We start from the raw sequence: 15,718 nt of genomic DNA, 5'->3' as shown, positions 1-15,718 counted from the left end.
AATGACCATTTCAATTTATAGCACATCTTATAACATTAAATAGATAACAGAAATCAATTGTTTTTCAAATCAACTGTTTTTTGTTGATAATACCTTCTCATCTACATAAAGAAAAATACAGATCAGCAGGGTTCTGTGTATCCAGTTGATGTAGAATTGGTTTTAAGGCATTAAGCTCTAAGCTAAAAAGATAAGAGAAATATTAAAATATATATTTGGTATATCTGATTGATGCTTACCTATTAATATAATTTTGGCTTCTTGTAGGTTCTGCAAATCAACAAGACTTTTCTTCAGGGAAAAGTGAAGATTTGGGAACACTTCAGGAAAAGTCTACCAAAAGCCTTGTTATAGGTCCTCTTGATTTTCGCTTGGATAGCAGTGCAGTACATAGAATTTTAAAAATGATTGTTTGTGCCTTGGAACATGAATACGAACCATATAGTAGACTAAAACCAGGTTTGTTTTTGGCTTAATTTTGAATCTCTTGCCAGTTGATCTGAATGACTGTATAATCCAATTTGTTGTATTTTGCTAACTTAACGTTTTTAGTATGTTTTGCCTATCTGATTTTCATATATTTACTTGTTAATTTAAAGAGTAAACGTACATGTGGAAGTTATAGGAGAGGTTGGTATTCCAAAACTATTTGCATAAGTATGTGCTTTTTTTGCCAGCATTTGTCAGTATTTTATTTTATTTTATTTTTTTAACATCTTTATTGGAGTATAATTGCTTTACAATGGTGTGTTAGTTTCTGCTTTATAACAAAGTGAATCAGATATACATATACATATGTTCCCATATCTCTTCCCTTTAGTGTTTCCCTCCCTCCCACCCTCCCTATCCCACCACTCCAGGTGGTCACAAAGCACTGAGCTGATCTCCCTGTGCTATGCGGCTGCTTCCCACTAGCTACTTACCTTACGTTTGGTAGTGTATATATGTCCATGCCTCTCTCTTGCTTTGTCACACCTTACCCTTCCCCCTCCCCATATCCTCAAGTCCATTCTCTAGTAGGTCTAGTAGGACACAGTCTTTATTCCTGTCTTACCCCTAGGTTCTTCATGACAGTTTTTTTTTCCTTAAATTCCATATATATCTGTTAGCATACGGTATTTGTCTCTCTCCTTCTGACTTATTTCACTCTGTATGACAGACTCTAGGTCTGTCCACCTCATTACAAATAGCTCAATTTCGTTTCTTTTTATGGCTGAGTAATATTCCATTGTATATATGTGCCACATCTTCTTTATCCATTCATCCGATGATGGACACTTAGGTTGTTTCCATCTCTGGGCTATTGAAAATAGAGCTGCAATGAACATTTTGGTACATGACTGTTTTTGAATTATGGTTTTCTCAGGGTATATGCCCAGCAGTGAGATTGCTGGGTCATATGGTAGTTCTATTTGTAGTTTTTTAAGGAACCTCCATACTGTTCTCCAGAGTGGCTGTATCAATTTACATTCCAACCAACAGTGCAAGAGTGTTCCCTTTTCTCCACACCCTCTCCAGCATTTATTGTTTCTAGATTTTTTGATGATGGCCATTCTGACTGGTGTGAGATGATATCTCATTGTAGTTTTGATTTGCATTTCTCTAATGATTAGTGATGTTGAGCATTCTTTCATGTGTTTGTTGGCAGTCTGTATATCTTCTTTGGAGAAATGTCTGTTTAGGTCTTCTGCCCATTTTTGAGATAGGGTTGTTTGTTTTTTTGTTATTAAGCTGCATGAGCTGTTTATAAATTTGGGAGATTAATCCTTTGTCAGTTGCTTCATTTTCAAATATTTTCTCCCATTCTGAGGGTTGTCTTTTGGTCTTGTTTATGGTTTCCTTTGCTGTGCAAAAGCTTTGAAGTTTCATTAGGTCCCATTTGTTTATTTTTGTTTTTATTTCCATTTCTCTAGGAGGTGGGTCAAAAAGGATCTTGCTGTGATTTATGTCATAGAGTGTCCTGCCTATGTTTTCCTCTAAGAGTTTGATAGTTTCTGGCCTTACATTTAGGTCTTTAATCCATTTTGAGCTTATTTTTGTGTATGGTGTTAGGGAGTGATCTAATCTCATACTTTTACATGTACCTGTCCAGTTTTCCCAGCACCACTTATTGAAGAGGATGTCCTTTCTCCACTGTACATTCCTGCCTCCTTTATCAAAGATAAGGTGACCATATGTGCGTAGGTTTATCTCCGGGCTTTCTACCCTGTTCCATTGATCTATCTTTCTGTTTTTGTGCCAATACCATACTGTCTTGATTACTGTAGCTTTGTAGTACAGTCTGAAGTCAGGGAGCCTGATTCCTCCAGCTCCGTTTTTTGTTCTCAAGATTGCTTTAGCTATTCGGGGTCTTTTGTGTTTCCATATAAATTGTGAAGTTTTTTGTTCTACTTCTGTGAAAAATGCCAGTGGTAGTTTGATAGGGATTGCATTGAATCTGTAGATTGCTTTGGGTAGTAGAGTCATTTTCACAATGTTGATTTCTTCCAATCCAAGAACATGGTATATCTCTCCATCTATTTGTATCATCTTTAATTTCTTTCATCAGTGTCTTGTAATTTTTTGCATACAGGTCTTTTGTCTCCTTGGGTAGGTTTATTCCTAGATATTTTATTCTTTTAGTTGCAATGGTAAATGGGAGAATTTTCTTGATTTCAGATTTTTCATCATTAGTGTATAGGAGTGCCAGAGATTTCTGTGAATTAATTTTGTATCCTGCTACTTTACCAGATTCATTGATTAGCTCTAGTAGTTTTCTGGTAGCATCTTTAGGATTCTCTATGTATAGTATAATGTCATCTGCAAACAGTGACAGCTTTACTACTTCTTTTCTGATTTGGATTCCTTTTATTTCCTTTTCTTCTCTGACTGCTGTGGCTACAACTTCCAAAACTATGTTGAATAAGAGTGGTGAGAGTGGGCAACCTTGTCTTGTTCCTGATCTTAGTGGAAATGCTTTCAGTTTGAGGACGATGTTGGCTGTGGGTTTGTCATATATGGCCTTTATTATGTTGAGGAAAGTTTCCTCTATGCCTACTTTCTGCAGGGTTTTTATCATAAATGGGTGTTGAATTTTGTAAAAAGCTTTCTCTGCATCTATTGAGATGATCATATGGTTTTTCTCATTCAATTTGTTAATATGGTGTATCACGTTGATTGATTTGCGTATATTGAAGCATCCTTGCGTTCCTGGAATAAACCCCACTTGATCATGGTGTATGATCCTTTTAATGTGCTGTTGGATTCTGTTTGCTAGTATTTTGTTGAGGATTTTTGCATCTATGTTCATCAGTGATATTGGCCTGTAGTTTTCTTTCTTTGTGACATCCTTGTCTGGTTTTGGTATCAGGGTGATGGTGGCCTCATAGAATGAGTTTGGGAGTGTTCCTCCCTCTGCTATATTTTGGAAGGGTTTGAGAAGGATAGGTGTTAGCTCTTCTCTACATGTTTGATAGAATTCGCCTGTGAAGCCATCTGGTCCTGGGCTTTTGTTTGTTGGAAGATTTTTAATCACAGTTTCAATTTCATTGCTTGTGATTGGTCTTTTCATATTTTCTATTTCTTCCTGATTCAGTCTTGACAGGTTGTGCATTTCTAAGAATGTGTCCATTTCTTCCAGGTTGTCCATTTTATTGGCATAGAGTTGCTTGTAGTAATCTCTCATGATCTTTTGTATTTCTGCAGTGTCAGTTTTTACTTCTTTTTCATTTCTAATTCTATTGATTTGAGTCTTCTCCGTTTCTTTCTTAATGAGTCTGGCTAATGGTTTATTAATTTTGTTTATCTTCTCAAAGAACCAGCTTTTAGTTTTATTGATCTTTGCTATTTTTTCCTTCATTTCTTTTTCATTTATTTCTGATCTGATATTTATGATTTCTTTCCTTCTGCTAACTTGGGGGTGTTTTTGTTCTTCTTTCTCTAATTGATTTAGGTGCAAGGTTAGGTTGTTTATTCAAGATGTTTCCTGTTTCTTAAGGTAGGATTTTATTGCTATAAACTTCCCTCTTAGAATTGCTTTTGCTGCATCCTATAGGTTTTGGGTCATCGTGTCTGCATTGTCATTTGTTTCTAGCTATTTTTTGATGTCCTCTTTGATTTCTTCAGTGATCACTTCGTTATTAAGTAGTGTATTGTTTAGCCTCCATGTGTTTGTATTTTTTACAGATGTTTTCCAGTAATTGATACCTAGTCTCATAGCATTGTGGTCAGTAACGATACTTGATACAATTTCAGTTTTCTTAAGTTTACCAAGGCTTGATTTGTGACCCAAGCTATGATGTATCCTGGAGAATGTTCCATGAGCACTTGAGAAAAATGTGTATTCTGTTGTTTTTGGGTGGAATGTCCTATAAATATCAGTTAAGTCTATCTTGTTTAATGTATCATTTAAAGCTTGTGTTTCCTTATTTATTTTCGTTTTGGATAATGTGTCCATTGGTGAAACTGGGGTGTTAAAGTCCCCTACTATGAATGTGTTACTGTCGATTTTCCCTTTTATGGCTGTTAGAATTTGCCTTATGTATTGAGGTGCTCCTATGTTGGGTGCATAAATATTTACAATTGTTATATCTTCTTCTTGGATCGATCCCTTGATCATTATGTAGTGTCCTTCTTTGTCTCTTCCAATAGTCTTTATTTTAAAGTCTATTTTGTCTGATATGAGAATTGCTACTCCAGCTTTCTTTTGGTTTCCATTTGCATGAAATATCTTTTTCCATCGGCTTACTTTCAGTCTGTATGTGTCTCTATGTCTGAAGCGGGTCTCTTGTAGACAGCAAATATATGGGTCTTGTTTTTGTATCTACTCAGCCAATCTGTGTCTTCTGGTGGAAGCATTTATTCCATTTACATTTAAGGTAATTATCGATATGTATGTTCCTATTCCCATTTTCTTGATTGTTTTGGGTTCGTTATTGTAGGTCTTTTCCTTCTCTTGTTTTTCTTGCCTAGAGAAGTTCCTTTAGCAGTTGTTGTAGAGCTGGTTTGGTGGTGCTGAACTCTCTCAGCTTTTGCTTCTCTGTAAAGGTTTTAATTTCTCTGTCAAATCTGAATGAGATCCTTGCTGGGTAGAGTAATCTTGGTTGCAGGTGTTTCTCCTTCATCACTTTAAATATGTCCTGCCAGTCCCTTCTGGCTTGCAGAGTTTCTGCTGAAAGATCAGCTGTTAACCTTATGGGGATTCCCTTGTGTGTATTTGTTGTTTTTCCCTTGCTGCTTTTAATATGTCTTCTTTGTATTTAATTTTTGACAGTTTGATTAATAAGTGTCTTGGCGTATTTCTCCTTGGATTTATCCTGTATGGGACCCTTTGTGCTTCCTGGACTTGATTAACTATTTCCTTTCCCATATTCGGGAAGTTTTCAACTATAATCTCTTCAAATATTTTCTCAGTCCCTTTCTTTTTCTCTTCTTCTTATGGAACCCCTATAATTCGAATGTCGGTGCGTTTAATGTTGCCCCAGAGGTCTCTGAGACTGTCCTCAGTTCTTTTCATTCTTTTTTCTTTATTCTGCTCTGCAGTAGTTATTTCCACTATTTTATCTTCCAGGTCACTTATCTGTTCTTCTGCCTCTGTTATTCTGCTATTGATCCCATCTACAGTATTTTTCATTTCATTTATTGTGTTGGTTATCATTGCTTGTTTCCTCTTTAGTTCTTTTAGGTCCTTGTTAAACGTTTCTTGCATTTTCTCTATTCTATTTCCATGATTTTGGATCATCTGTACTATCATTATTCTGAATTCTTTTTCAGGTAGACTGCCTATTTCCTCTTCATTTTTTAGGTCTGGTGGGTTTTTATCTTGCTCCTTCATCTGCTGTGTGTTTTTCTGTTTCTGTTGTCTCATTTTGCTTATCTTACTGTGTTTGTGGTCTCCTTTTTGCAGGCTGCAGGTTCGTAGTTCCCGTTGTTTTTGGTTTCTCTCCCCAGTCGCTAAGGTTGGTTCAGTGGGCTCTGTAGGCTTCCTGATGGAGGGGACTAGAGCCTGTGTTCCGGTGGATGAGGCTGGATTTTGTCTTTCTGGTGGGCAGGTCCACGTCTGGTGGTGTGTTTTGGGGTGTCTGTGGCCGTATTATGATTTTAGGCAGCCTCTTTGCTAATGGGTGGGATTGTGTTCCTGTCTTGCTAGTTGTTTGGCATAGGGTGTCCAGCACTGTAGCTTGCTGGTCGTTGAGTGAAGCTGGGTGCTGGTGTTGAGATGGAAATCTCTGGGAGATTTTCGCCATTTGAATATTATGTGGAGGTGGGAGGTCTCTTGTGGACCAGTGTCGTGAAGTTGGCTCTCCCACCTCAGAGGCATAGCACTGACTCCTGGCTGCAGCACCAAGAGCCTTTCATCCACACGGCTCAGAAGAAAAGGGAGAAAAAGTAGAAAGAAAGAATTAGTAGAAGTAGAAAGAAAGCAAGCAGGAAGGAAAGAAAGAAAGAAAGAAAGAAAGAAGGAAGGGATGGAGGGAGGGAGGGACGGAGGAAGGAAGGAAGGAGGGAAGGAAGCAAAAAAAGAAAGAAAGAAGATAAAGTAAAATAAGATAAAATATAGTAAAGTTATTAAAATAAAAAAATAATTATTAAGAGAAAAGAAAAAACGGACGGATAGAACCCTTGGACAATGGTGGAAGCCAAGCTATACACACAAAATCTCACACAGAAGCATACACATACACATACACACTCACAAAAAGAGGAAGAGGGGAAAAAATCATAAATCTTGCTCTCAAAGTTCACCTCCTCAATTTGGGATGATTCATTGTCTAAAGGAGGGAAGGAAGGAAAGAAAGATTGAAAATTAAGATAAAATAAAGTTATTAAAATAAAAAGTAATTATTAAGAAAAAAATTAAAAAAGAAAAGAAAAAAAATCGGATGGATAGAACCCTTGGACAAATGGTGGAAGCAAAGCTATACAGACAAAATCTCACACAGAAGCATACTCATACTCACTCACAAAAAGAGGAAAAGGGGAAAAAATCATAAATCTTGCTCTCAAAGTCCACCTCCTCAATTTGGTATGATTCGTGTCTATTCAGGTATTCCACAGATGCAGATACATGAAGTTGATTGTGGAGCTTTAATCTGCTGCTTCTGAGGCTGTTGGGGGAGATTTCCCTTTCTCCTCTTTGTTGTCACAGCTCCCAGGGACTCAGCTTTGGATTTGGCTCTACCTCTGCGTGTAGGTCGCCGGAGGGCGTCTGTTTTTCACTCAGATAGGACGGGGTTAAAGGAGCCGCTGATTCGGGGGCTCTGGCTCACTCAGGCCGGGGGGAGGGAGGAGTGCGGGGCGGGCCTGTGGCGGCAGAGGCCGGCGTGACGTTGCACCAGCCTGAGGCGCGCCGTGCGTTCTCCCAGGGTAGTTGTCCCTGGATCACGGGACCCTGGGAGTGGCGGGCTGCACAGGCCCCCGGGAGGGGATGTGTGGATAGTGACCTGTGCTCGCACACAGGCTTCTTGGTGGTGGCAGCAGCAGCCTTAGCGTCTCATGCCCGTCTCTGGGATCCGCGCTGTTAGCCGCGGCTTGCGCCCGTCTCTGGAGCTCCTTTAAGCAGCGTTTTTAATCTAACCCTCTCCTTGCGCACCAGGAAACAAAGAGGGAAGAAAAAGTGTCGTGCCTTTTCGGCAGGTTCAGACTTTTCCCCGGACTCCCTCCTGGCCAACCGTGGCACACTACCCCCTTCAGGCTGTGTTCACGCCGCCAACCCCAGTCCTCTCCTGGCGCTCCGACTGAAGCCGGAGCCTCAGTTCCCAGCCCCGCCCACCCCGGCGTGTGAGCAGAAAAGCCTCTCGGGCTGGTGAGTGCCGGTCGGCACCGATCCTCTGTGCGGGAATCTCTCCGCTTTGCCCCCCGCACCTCTGTTGCTGTGCTCTTCTCCGCGGCTCCGAAGCTTTCCCCCTCAGCCACCTGCACTCTCAGCCCGCGAAGGGGCTTCCTAGTGTGTGGAAACCTTTCCTCCTTCACAGCTCCCTCCCACTGGTGCAGGTCCCGTCCCTATTCTTTTGTCTCTGTTTATTCTTTTTTCTTTTACCCTACCCAGGTACGTGGGGGGGTTTCTTGCCTTTAGGGAGGTCTGACGTCTTCTGCCAGCGTTCAGTAGGTGCTCTGCAGGAGTTGCTCCACGTGTAGATGTATTTCTGGTTTATCTGTGGGTAGGAAGGCGATCTCCGCGTCCTCCTCTGCCATCTTCCCAGAAGCCTGTCAGTATTTTATTGTCACCTTTTGATACTCTTTCCCTTGTATACTCCTGAAATATGACCATTTTTCCACTTTAGTGGATTCTAAGGAGGAGACATGAAGAAGATGGGTTTTAAGCATATGCATTTAAAATTCAAGAAAACTTAGGTCCTACTGGTAAAAAAATTTTGTGTGACTGATATTTTCTGCATGGTATAAAGATATGGTTAATACAGTTTCATAAAATACAAATTTCCTTTTCATGCAATGAAGCACTCTAGAGCAGGACATAAGAGTATAATGAGGGAGTATAGAATAATAAAGACCTCAGCCTGTGGCATCAGGCTGAGTTTGACCCCCACTTCTTACTGACCTTAGGAAGTAATCAACATCACTGATTTTTCCATTTCTCTATCTCTGTGAGTTTAATTATTGCGATAGAGTTGGTTAAATTGTCTCCCCAGTATCCATTCTCCTCTTATAGTAATAGAAATTTCTATGGTAGAAATTTTCTTGATAGAAATAGACTTCACTTCCCAAATGCAGTCATATGACTAGGTTCTGGCTCCCGGATGGGAGCAATACTTCATGTGAATTTTTGCGACAGGACTTTAAAAGGAAAAGAGTGTTCCTTCCTTTTTTACTTTTCCCCTTCCTTCTTGCTGGAAAGCAATTATAATGGCAGGGCTGGACCTGCTACCTTCAACTCTGAGATGAAAACTGCATGCTGAGGATGACAGAACAATAAGATAGAGAGAGCCTAAGTCTTCAGTAGTGTGGTGGCACCATGGATCCTCTAGACTCAGATTGTTGAGTGAAAGAGAAATAAGCATTGTTTTTGTTGACACTTCTGTTATTTTCTCTTGTCACAGCAAATTTACTATTGTCCTAAATGATACACTTATAGGACCTACTTCCAAAGACTAATGCATGTAAAATCACGTAACATAGTGCTGTAAGTGCTTGATATGTTCATGCATTCATTTCTTGCACCTTGCTTGAATGCCTGCTGCATTGCCAGATACTCTGATAAGTGCTAGGATAGTATGTACAGAATGGCTAGAACAGAAAACTGTGACAGCACCAAATGTTGGGGAGGACGTGAAGAAACTGGATCACTGATTCATTGCTGGTGGGAATATAAAATGTTACAGCCACTCCTAAAAACGTTTTGGCAGTTTTTTGTAAAACTTAACATGCAGCTGCCATATAGCCCAGCAACTGCATTCCTGGGCATTTATCCCAGAGAAATGAGAACTAATGTTCATACAAAAAACAGTATATAATTAATTTTTCTCATGTTAAAACCCAAGCTAGTAGGTACTCCAGGGGACTAGGGTGACTCTCTTTCATGATGTGGTCTTAGACCCAGAATTCCTTTTATCTTGTTTTTCCACCATCCTCTGAGGTATACTTTATCTACATGGTCAATGTTGGCTCACCATTACAGTGTCTAATTTTAATCAACAGGAAGGGGGAACAAGAGAAAACAGTAGACATGTAGTTTCACTTAATGACATGGCTCTGTCATCTTATTGACCCAAACTTAGTAACATGTCCCTGCACCCAGCAGCCAGGGAGGCTGGAAAATGTATTCTCTAGACGGAGTCCATATACCTCACTTAAAATTCAGAGAGTTTTATTGCTAAAAGGAAGAAGAAAAGATTGCAATTAGCAATCTCTTCCACAGTGGAATTACGCCCCCCCCCCCACACACACACGTTTGTATTAAATGAATTTTTACCTGAAGCAGTTTATCATTTCAGAAATATTTATGATCTCCATAAAGCAACTGCTGCTAACTGACTTTGTACAGGCAGTTCTCTGAGTAGTTAGCAGTTCCCCCCCTCCCTTTTTTTTTTTACTTCGTTATTGAAGTATAAGATACATACTGGAAAGCACACAAAACTAAGGGTATGGTTTTGTGAATTTTGTAAACTTAACCACATCTATGTTGCTAACTGTTCAGGAAATGGAACCTTACCAGAACTCCAGTATTCTCCTTCTTGCCCTCTTTTGGTTATTACTCTGAACCCCGAGGGTAACCACCCTCCTTATTTCTAACATCCTAGATTTAGTTTGGCATATTTTAGAATTCATGTAAATGTAATCACACAGTATATACTCTTTTGCTGTGGCTTTAGCTTACATTATGTTTGTGGGATTCATTCTCATTTCTTTTTAGTATCCCATTTTGTGAATATACCATAACTTATTTATCCATTTTACTGTTGATGAGTATTTGGTTAGTTTCTAGTGTTTGGTTATTATGGTAGTGATGCTACCAACATTCTAGTACATACCTTTTAATTAACCTATATACTAATTTCTGTTGGGAATTTAAGGGTGGAATCACTTAGGTAAAATGATCATATATGTTCACCTTTAGTAAATATCTCCAAACTGTTTTCAATTTGGTTGAATCACTTTACACGCCTACCAGCAGTGTAGGAGAGTTTTAGTTGCCCTTGATCAGGGGGTTAGCAAATTATGACTTATTGTCTCTTTTTGTACAGCTTAACAGTTGATAATGGGTTTTGCATTTTAAATAGTTGGAAAAAATACAAAAAAGATTGATATTTTGTGACACATGAAAACTATATGAAAATTAATTTTCAGTTTTCATAGGTAAAGTTTTATTGGAACATAGTCTTGCTCATTTAGTTATGTGTTGTCTGTGACTGCTTTTGTACTACAGTTGCAGAATTGAGTAATTGGGGCAAGCTGTATGACCCACAAAGCCTAAAGTATTTTTTTTTTAAATTAATTAATTAATTTTTGGCTGTATTGGGTGTATTGGGTCTTCGTTGCTGTGCGTGGGCTTTCTCTAGTTTTGGCGAGCGGGGGCTACTCTTCATTGTGGTGCACGGGCTTCTCATTGCACTGGATTTTCTTGCGGAGCATAGGCTCTAGGCGCGCGGGCTTCAGTAGTTGTGGCTCGCGGGCTCTAGAGTGCAGGTTCAGTAGTTGTGGCCCATGGGCTTAGTTGCTCCACGGCATGTGGGATCTTCCTGGATCAGGGCTTGAACTCGTGTCCCCTGCATCGGCAGGTGGATTCTTAACCACTGTGTCAGCAGGGAAGTCCCCTAAGGTATTTTCTTTTTTTAAAAATTTTATTTATTTACTTATTTTTGGCTGTGTTGGGTCTTCGTTGCTGTGCATGAGCTTTCTCTAGTTGCAGAGAGCAGGAGGTGCTCTTTGTTGCGGTGTGTGGGCTTCTCATTGCAGTGGCTTCTCTTGTTGTGGAGCACCGGCTTCAGTAGTTGTGGCTCGTGGGCTCTAGAGCGTAGGCTCAGTTGTGGTGCACAGGCTTAGTTGCTCCTTGGCATGTGGGATCTTCCCGGACCAGGGCTCGAACCTGTGTCCCCTGCATTGGCAGGTGGATTCTTAACTGCTGCACCACCAGGGAAGTCCCTCCTAAAGTATTTTCTATATGGCTCTTTATAGAAAAAGTTTGCTGATATGTATTTGCCAACTTTTAGTATTCTTAGTCTTTTTCATTTTAGCTTTTCCAGTGGATGTGTAGTGCTACCACATCGTGACATTATTTGCAGTTATCTGATACCTAACAATGTTAACTTACTTTTGAAATAACTTTTGACCATTTGGATATATTATCTTTTGCTTGCTCAAGGCTTTTTTGCCCATTTTTCCATTGAATTATTGGTTTATTTTTGATTTTTAGGTAGTTTAAAATTTTTAATATGCTGTGCGTACAAGTCCTTTATGCATATACCTATGTCTATGTATGTGTCTGTCTACGGCAAATATTTTCTCCTAGTCTGTGGCTTGAATTTGCATTATCTCAGTGGTGTTTTTATGAAAGGAAGCTGTTATTCTTTTGATGACAGAGATTAAAAATTTCTTTTAAGTATTTAAGAAATATTTTAAAATATAAAACAAATTTTTACATAGCAAAGGCATACATTTCTAGAGTAATTTATTCTTCTTTAAGGCAACATTTTTACAACTGCTTCATTGTTGAAAAAAAGAATTTGACCTTAAAATTTGGAGAACTAATTAATTTTTCATTAATTAAGAAAATTATTTAAAAATAAATTTTCATTGCATTTTTATTATTTCATTTTAGATATTAAGGGTGAAAGTGAAACAATGCTGAATCCTGAAGAAGTGGCATCTTTGGAGGAATATATTCCTACTCGACATACAAGTATTACTCTCCTCAAATGTACTTTCACAATTTTCATGGCTGAATTCAACTTGCTGGATCATTTGCTACCTGTCATTATGGGAGAAAAGGTATATTTTGTCATTCACTACTTGTTTTCTCATACATGTATATTTATTGGTCCTGTGATATTGTAAGAGGAAGTTGATTAAGTAATAGAATATCAGAATATCTGGCTATATATAATAGTTATCCATGATGAAGTTAAAGCAATGTAACTACGATTATTAATTCTTAGAAAATAATTTATATATATTATATAAATAAATAAATAGATTAAAAAAATAACCTCAAGCTAAGGCTCTATAAATAAATGTTGAAGAGCATTTGCCTTGATGTCAGACCATGTACAAGCTATGACACCTTAGGACACTGCTTTATATCTCTAAGCCTTGTTTTCCTTTTCTGAAAAACAAAAGAAAATTATATTTTTCATGTAGGCTGACAGAGTCAGCCAGTAAAGAAGCAACAAGCCCTGATAGATTCAGATAGTTTATTACTTACATAGACAGCAAAAGCAAATCAGTAATGGTGTTGGCTTGCCTTGTCCCTTTCAGGACAACCCTGAATCTAGAGCGCCAAATGACCTGCAGGACACATGGTAGGGTACCTTGTTGACAAGGATTCAGTTCCACACTGCACCTAAGGAGTTATATAGCCTACAGCTGAGAGAGTGGATGGAAAGCCCCGTGAATGAGGGATGCTGATGAGAAAATTTCCCCATAGCAGTGTTTCTCAAGATGAGAAGTCGACTGAGAAATGGTCTTTTAGCAGTTCTGCACAAGACCGCCTATTTTCCCCTGTTCTGATAATATCATAGGGTGCTCCACCAAGGCTTAGGTCTTGTGTGGTTTAGCCTTGCCTTGTGGGCTCCATGGATTTTAAGATTGTCTGGGTGCTGGCATAGAGCAGTTCCCCCAAAGTACCTAGCCCCTAGAATGATTTTGAATATTCAGTGAGATAATGCATGTAAACCATTTTGCACATGTTAGGAACCCAGTGATTATTACTGTGTTTCTTAATGAGGACTTATTAGTTGCTTAATATTTTAGGTCTGTATACAATGTATTGCTTTCTGAGTCTGCCATATACATATAAGGTATTATCTGTTATCTTTAATTTATTATTTTGGGGGTTATATGTCTTTTAATGGTGACATGATGATGATTATGGAAGTAAAAATTGTCCTAACTTTAAATCGAACTTATGGAAGTATGGCAGAGAATTAAGATATATCAGTTTCATTTTGTGTATTTGCTCTCTATCAGCCACTCATAATTGTTCATTGTATTGCTGGGTAAAGAGATCATCTGGGGAAAATTTCAGTGGAGAAGAATTGAAATATGACAGTATATGCATGAACTTTAACTATGGTTAATAAGTTCAAGAAAGAGACAAAAAAGTGGAAGATTTCAAAAGACCTCAATCCATTAAAAAAAGAACGAAATGAAATTCTGGAGCTGAAAACTATAACACAAACTAGAAATAAAAGGATGGAAAAAGATACACCATTTAAGTGCTAATCAAAGGAAAGATAGAGTGGCTATTTTAATATCAGAAAATGTAGAGCTTAAGACAAGAGGTATTGATAGAAATAAAGAGTCATTCCATAATGATAAGTGTTAACTCAAAGAGTGAACAGTAGATAATTCTCAGATATGTTGAATGAAAGAAGGCAGACATGAGTATGTACTGTGTGATTCTGTTTAAATGAAGTCGAAGAACAGACAAAAGAATATTGGCCACCCCTGGTGGGGATTTGATATTACCTGAGAAGGGATATAGGAGACCCTTTTAGGGTGCTTGAAATGTGTGGTGGTTACATACATAACAATTTGTTGAACTCTATGTTTAAGATTTTGTGCTTTACTGTATATTATATCTCAATAATCCAAAATAAAGTCCCTTACTAAAGTAATTGCTCAATATGTGATGGTTTAAAAATTATTAATGAGTCAAAAAGGAAGAACTGTATCTTCAACTTATTTTTAGGCACAGTGTTTCTCAATAATGGTACTATTGGCTTTTTGGACTAGGGAAGTATTATGTAGTTTTACCATCTTTAGCCAATGCCTGCTAAATGCCAGTACTGTTCCCTTATTATTATGATAATGAAATACAGATAAAACAATTAAACTGTTCTTTCCACACCTCTGGATGGAGGGTCATACTGTTCCTCATTGAGAGCTACAGGTATGGGAATAAGTTCAAGGGCTGGAAGGGGTGGCTTGCTAATTGGGTTCATACCCTGGACATGTTGAAATTTATCTCCATTTACTTGGAAGCTTAGAAAGATTCTGTAACGCTGAAAATATGAAGCCTACCTCGAGATTCTTAGGACTTTATGAGCCTTTAGCATGTTTAATATTAGTAGATATGATGTGGATTGGAAATTTTTCTGTCCTGCAAACTTTGCTTATTGTATCTTTCAGATTGTCTTGAGTAGTGCACTTAGTCGTTTAGTCATCTAAATGTGTATAAAGGGAAAGAAGATAAAGGCTCTGAAATATCTAGGATTTTTGTGTGTGTGTGAATTATTGAGCTTAAGAAAATACCTTCAATGTACTGAGGCACGTTGTGACAATATTCTAGTTGACTGAAAAAATAAAAGCTTTAGCTAAAAGGGCATTGATAATTTCACAGTAAATAGGCATTCTTTGAAATCTGGGATATACCTAAAAATAGGTAGAAGGTGTTTCTATTTGGTTACAGTAAGAGAGTCCCATAGAAAGGCATCATTTCTAGGATGATTTGATATCACTGCATAATGTGTCACTCTGAAGCTTGTATAGAGGGCATTGCACATCAGTCACTTTCTCCTGAAATATAAAGTGAACACTGTTATTTTCTAGAACTCAAGTAATTTCATGAATACTACAAACTTCCAGTCTCTTCGGCCTTTGCCATCCATTCAGATACTGGTGGATAAAATTAATCTGGAACATTCTGTGCCGATGTATGCTGAACATTTGGTGCATGTGGTCAGCAGCCTTACTCAGCCTTCTGATAATCTGCTTCATTATTGCTACGCACATTGCTACCTTAAGGTATGAAAAGTGAATTTTCTTGTATATTAGTATTTGGTTGGCTTCGGGAGAATTAAATAAATCTTTTTTTTCTTAGAGTTGTAATTTTACAGAATTAGTACCCTGTAAGATGAGATTTAAATAAGATATGATAGGTATATTCATTATTCAGCATAATTAATATAAAAATAAAAGTGTACCTATTTTAAAGATTTCTTCAATTATTTGGTGTTAATAGCTTGATATCTGTAAGATAATAGTAATTATAATTTTTGAAGATTGCATATATCATTGATTATAAGCAATGTAAAAGAGCACTAAGGATGTTTTAAAAGATTCA

The 15,718-nt window shown here is 38.0% G+C and overlaps 1 protein-coding gene across 11 annotated transcripts in view; it reads left to right on the top strand.

Annotated features, from left to right (window-relative positions):
• The window catches only part of VPS13B (vacuolar protein sorting 13 homolog B), a 798,169-nt gene that overhangs the window by 95,084 nt on the left and 687,367 nt on the right, over positions 1 to 15,718 (top strand). For all 11 annotated transcript variants that reach the window (XR_010936247.1, XM_067711645.1, XM_067711646.1 and 8 more), the window contains exons 13-15: positions 268 to 459; positions 12,254 to 12,423; positions 15,205 to 15,399. Coding sequence is in view for 10 of the 11 variants with exons in the window: in XM_067711645.1 (XP_067567746.1) it covers positions 268 to 459; positions 12,254 to 12,423; positions 15,205 to 15,399 (557 nt within the window). In the remaining variant the exon portion in view is untranslated. The remainder of the gene's footprint in view (positions 1 to 267; positions 460 to 12,253; positions 12,424 to 15,204; positions 15,400 to 15,718) is intronic.

This window comes from Pseudorca crassidens, chromosome 17 (assembly GCF_039906515.1).
Source record: "Pseudorca crassidens isolate mPseCra1 chromosome 17, mPseCra1.hap1, whole genome shotgun sequence".
Classification (NCBI taxonomy): domain Eukaryota; kingdom Metazoa; phylum Chordata; class Mammalia; order Artiodactyla; family Delphinidae; genus Pseudorca; species Pseudorca crassidens.
This window is presented reverse-complemented; position numbering and strand designations above follow the sequence as displayed.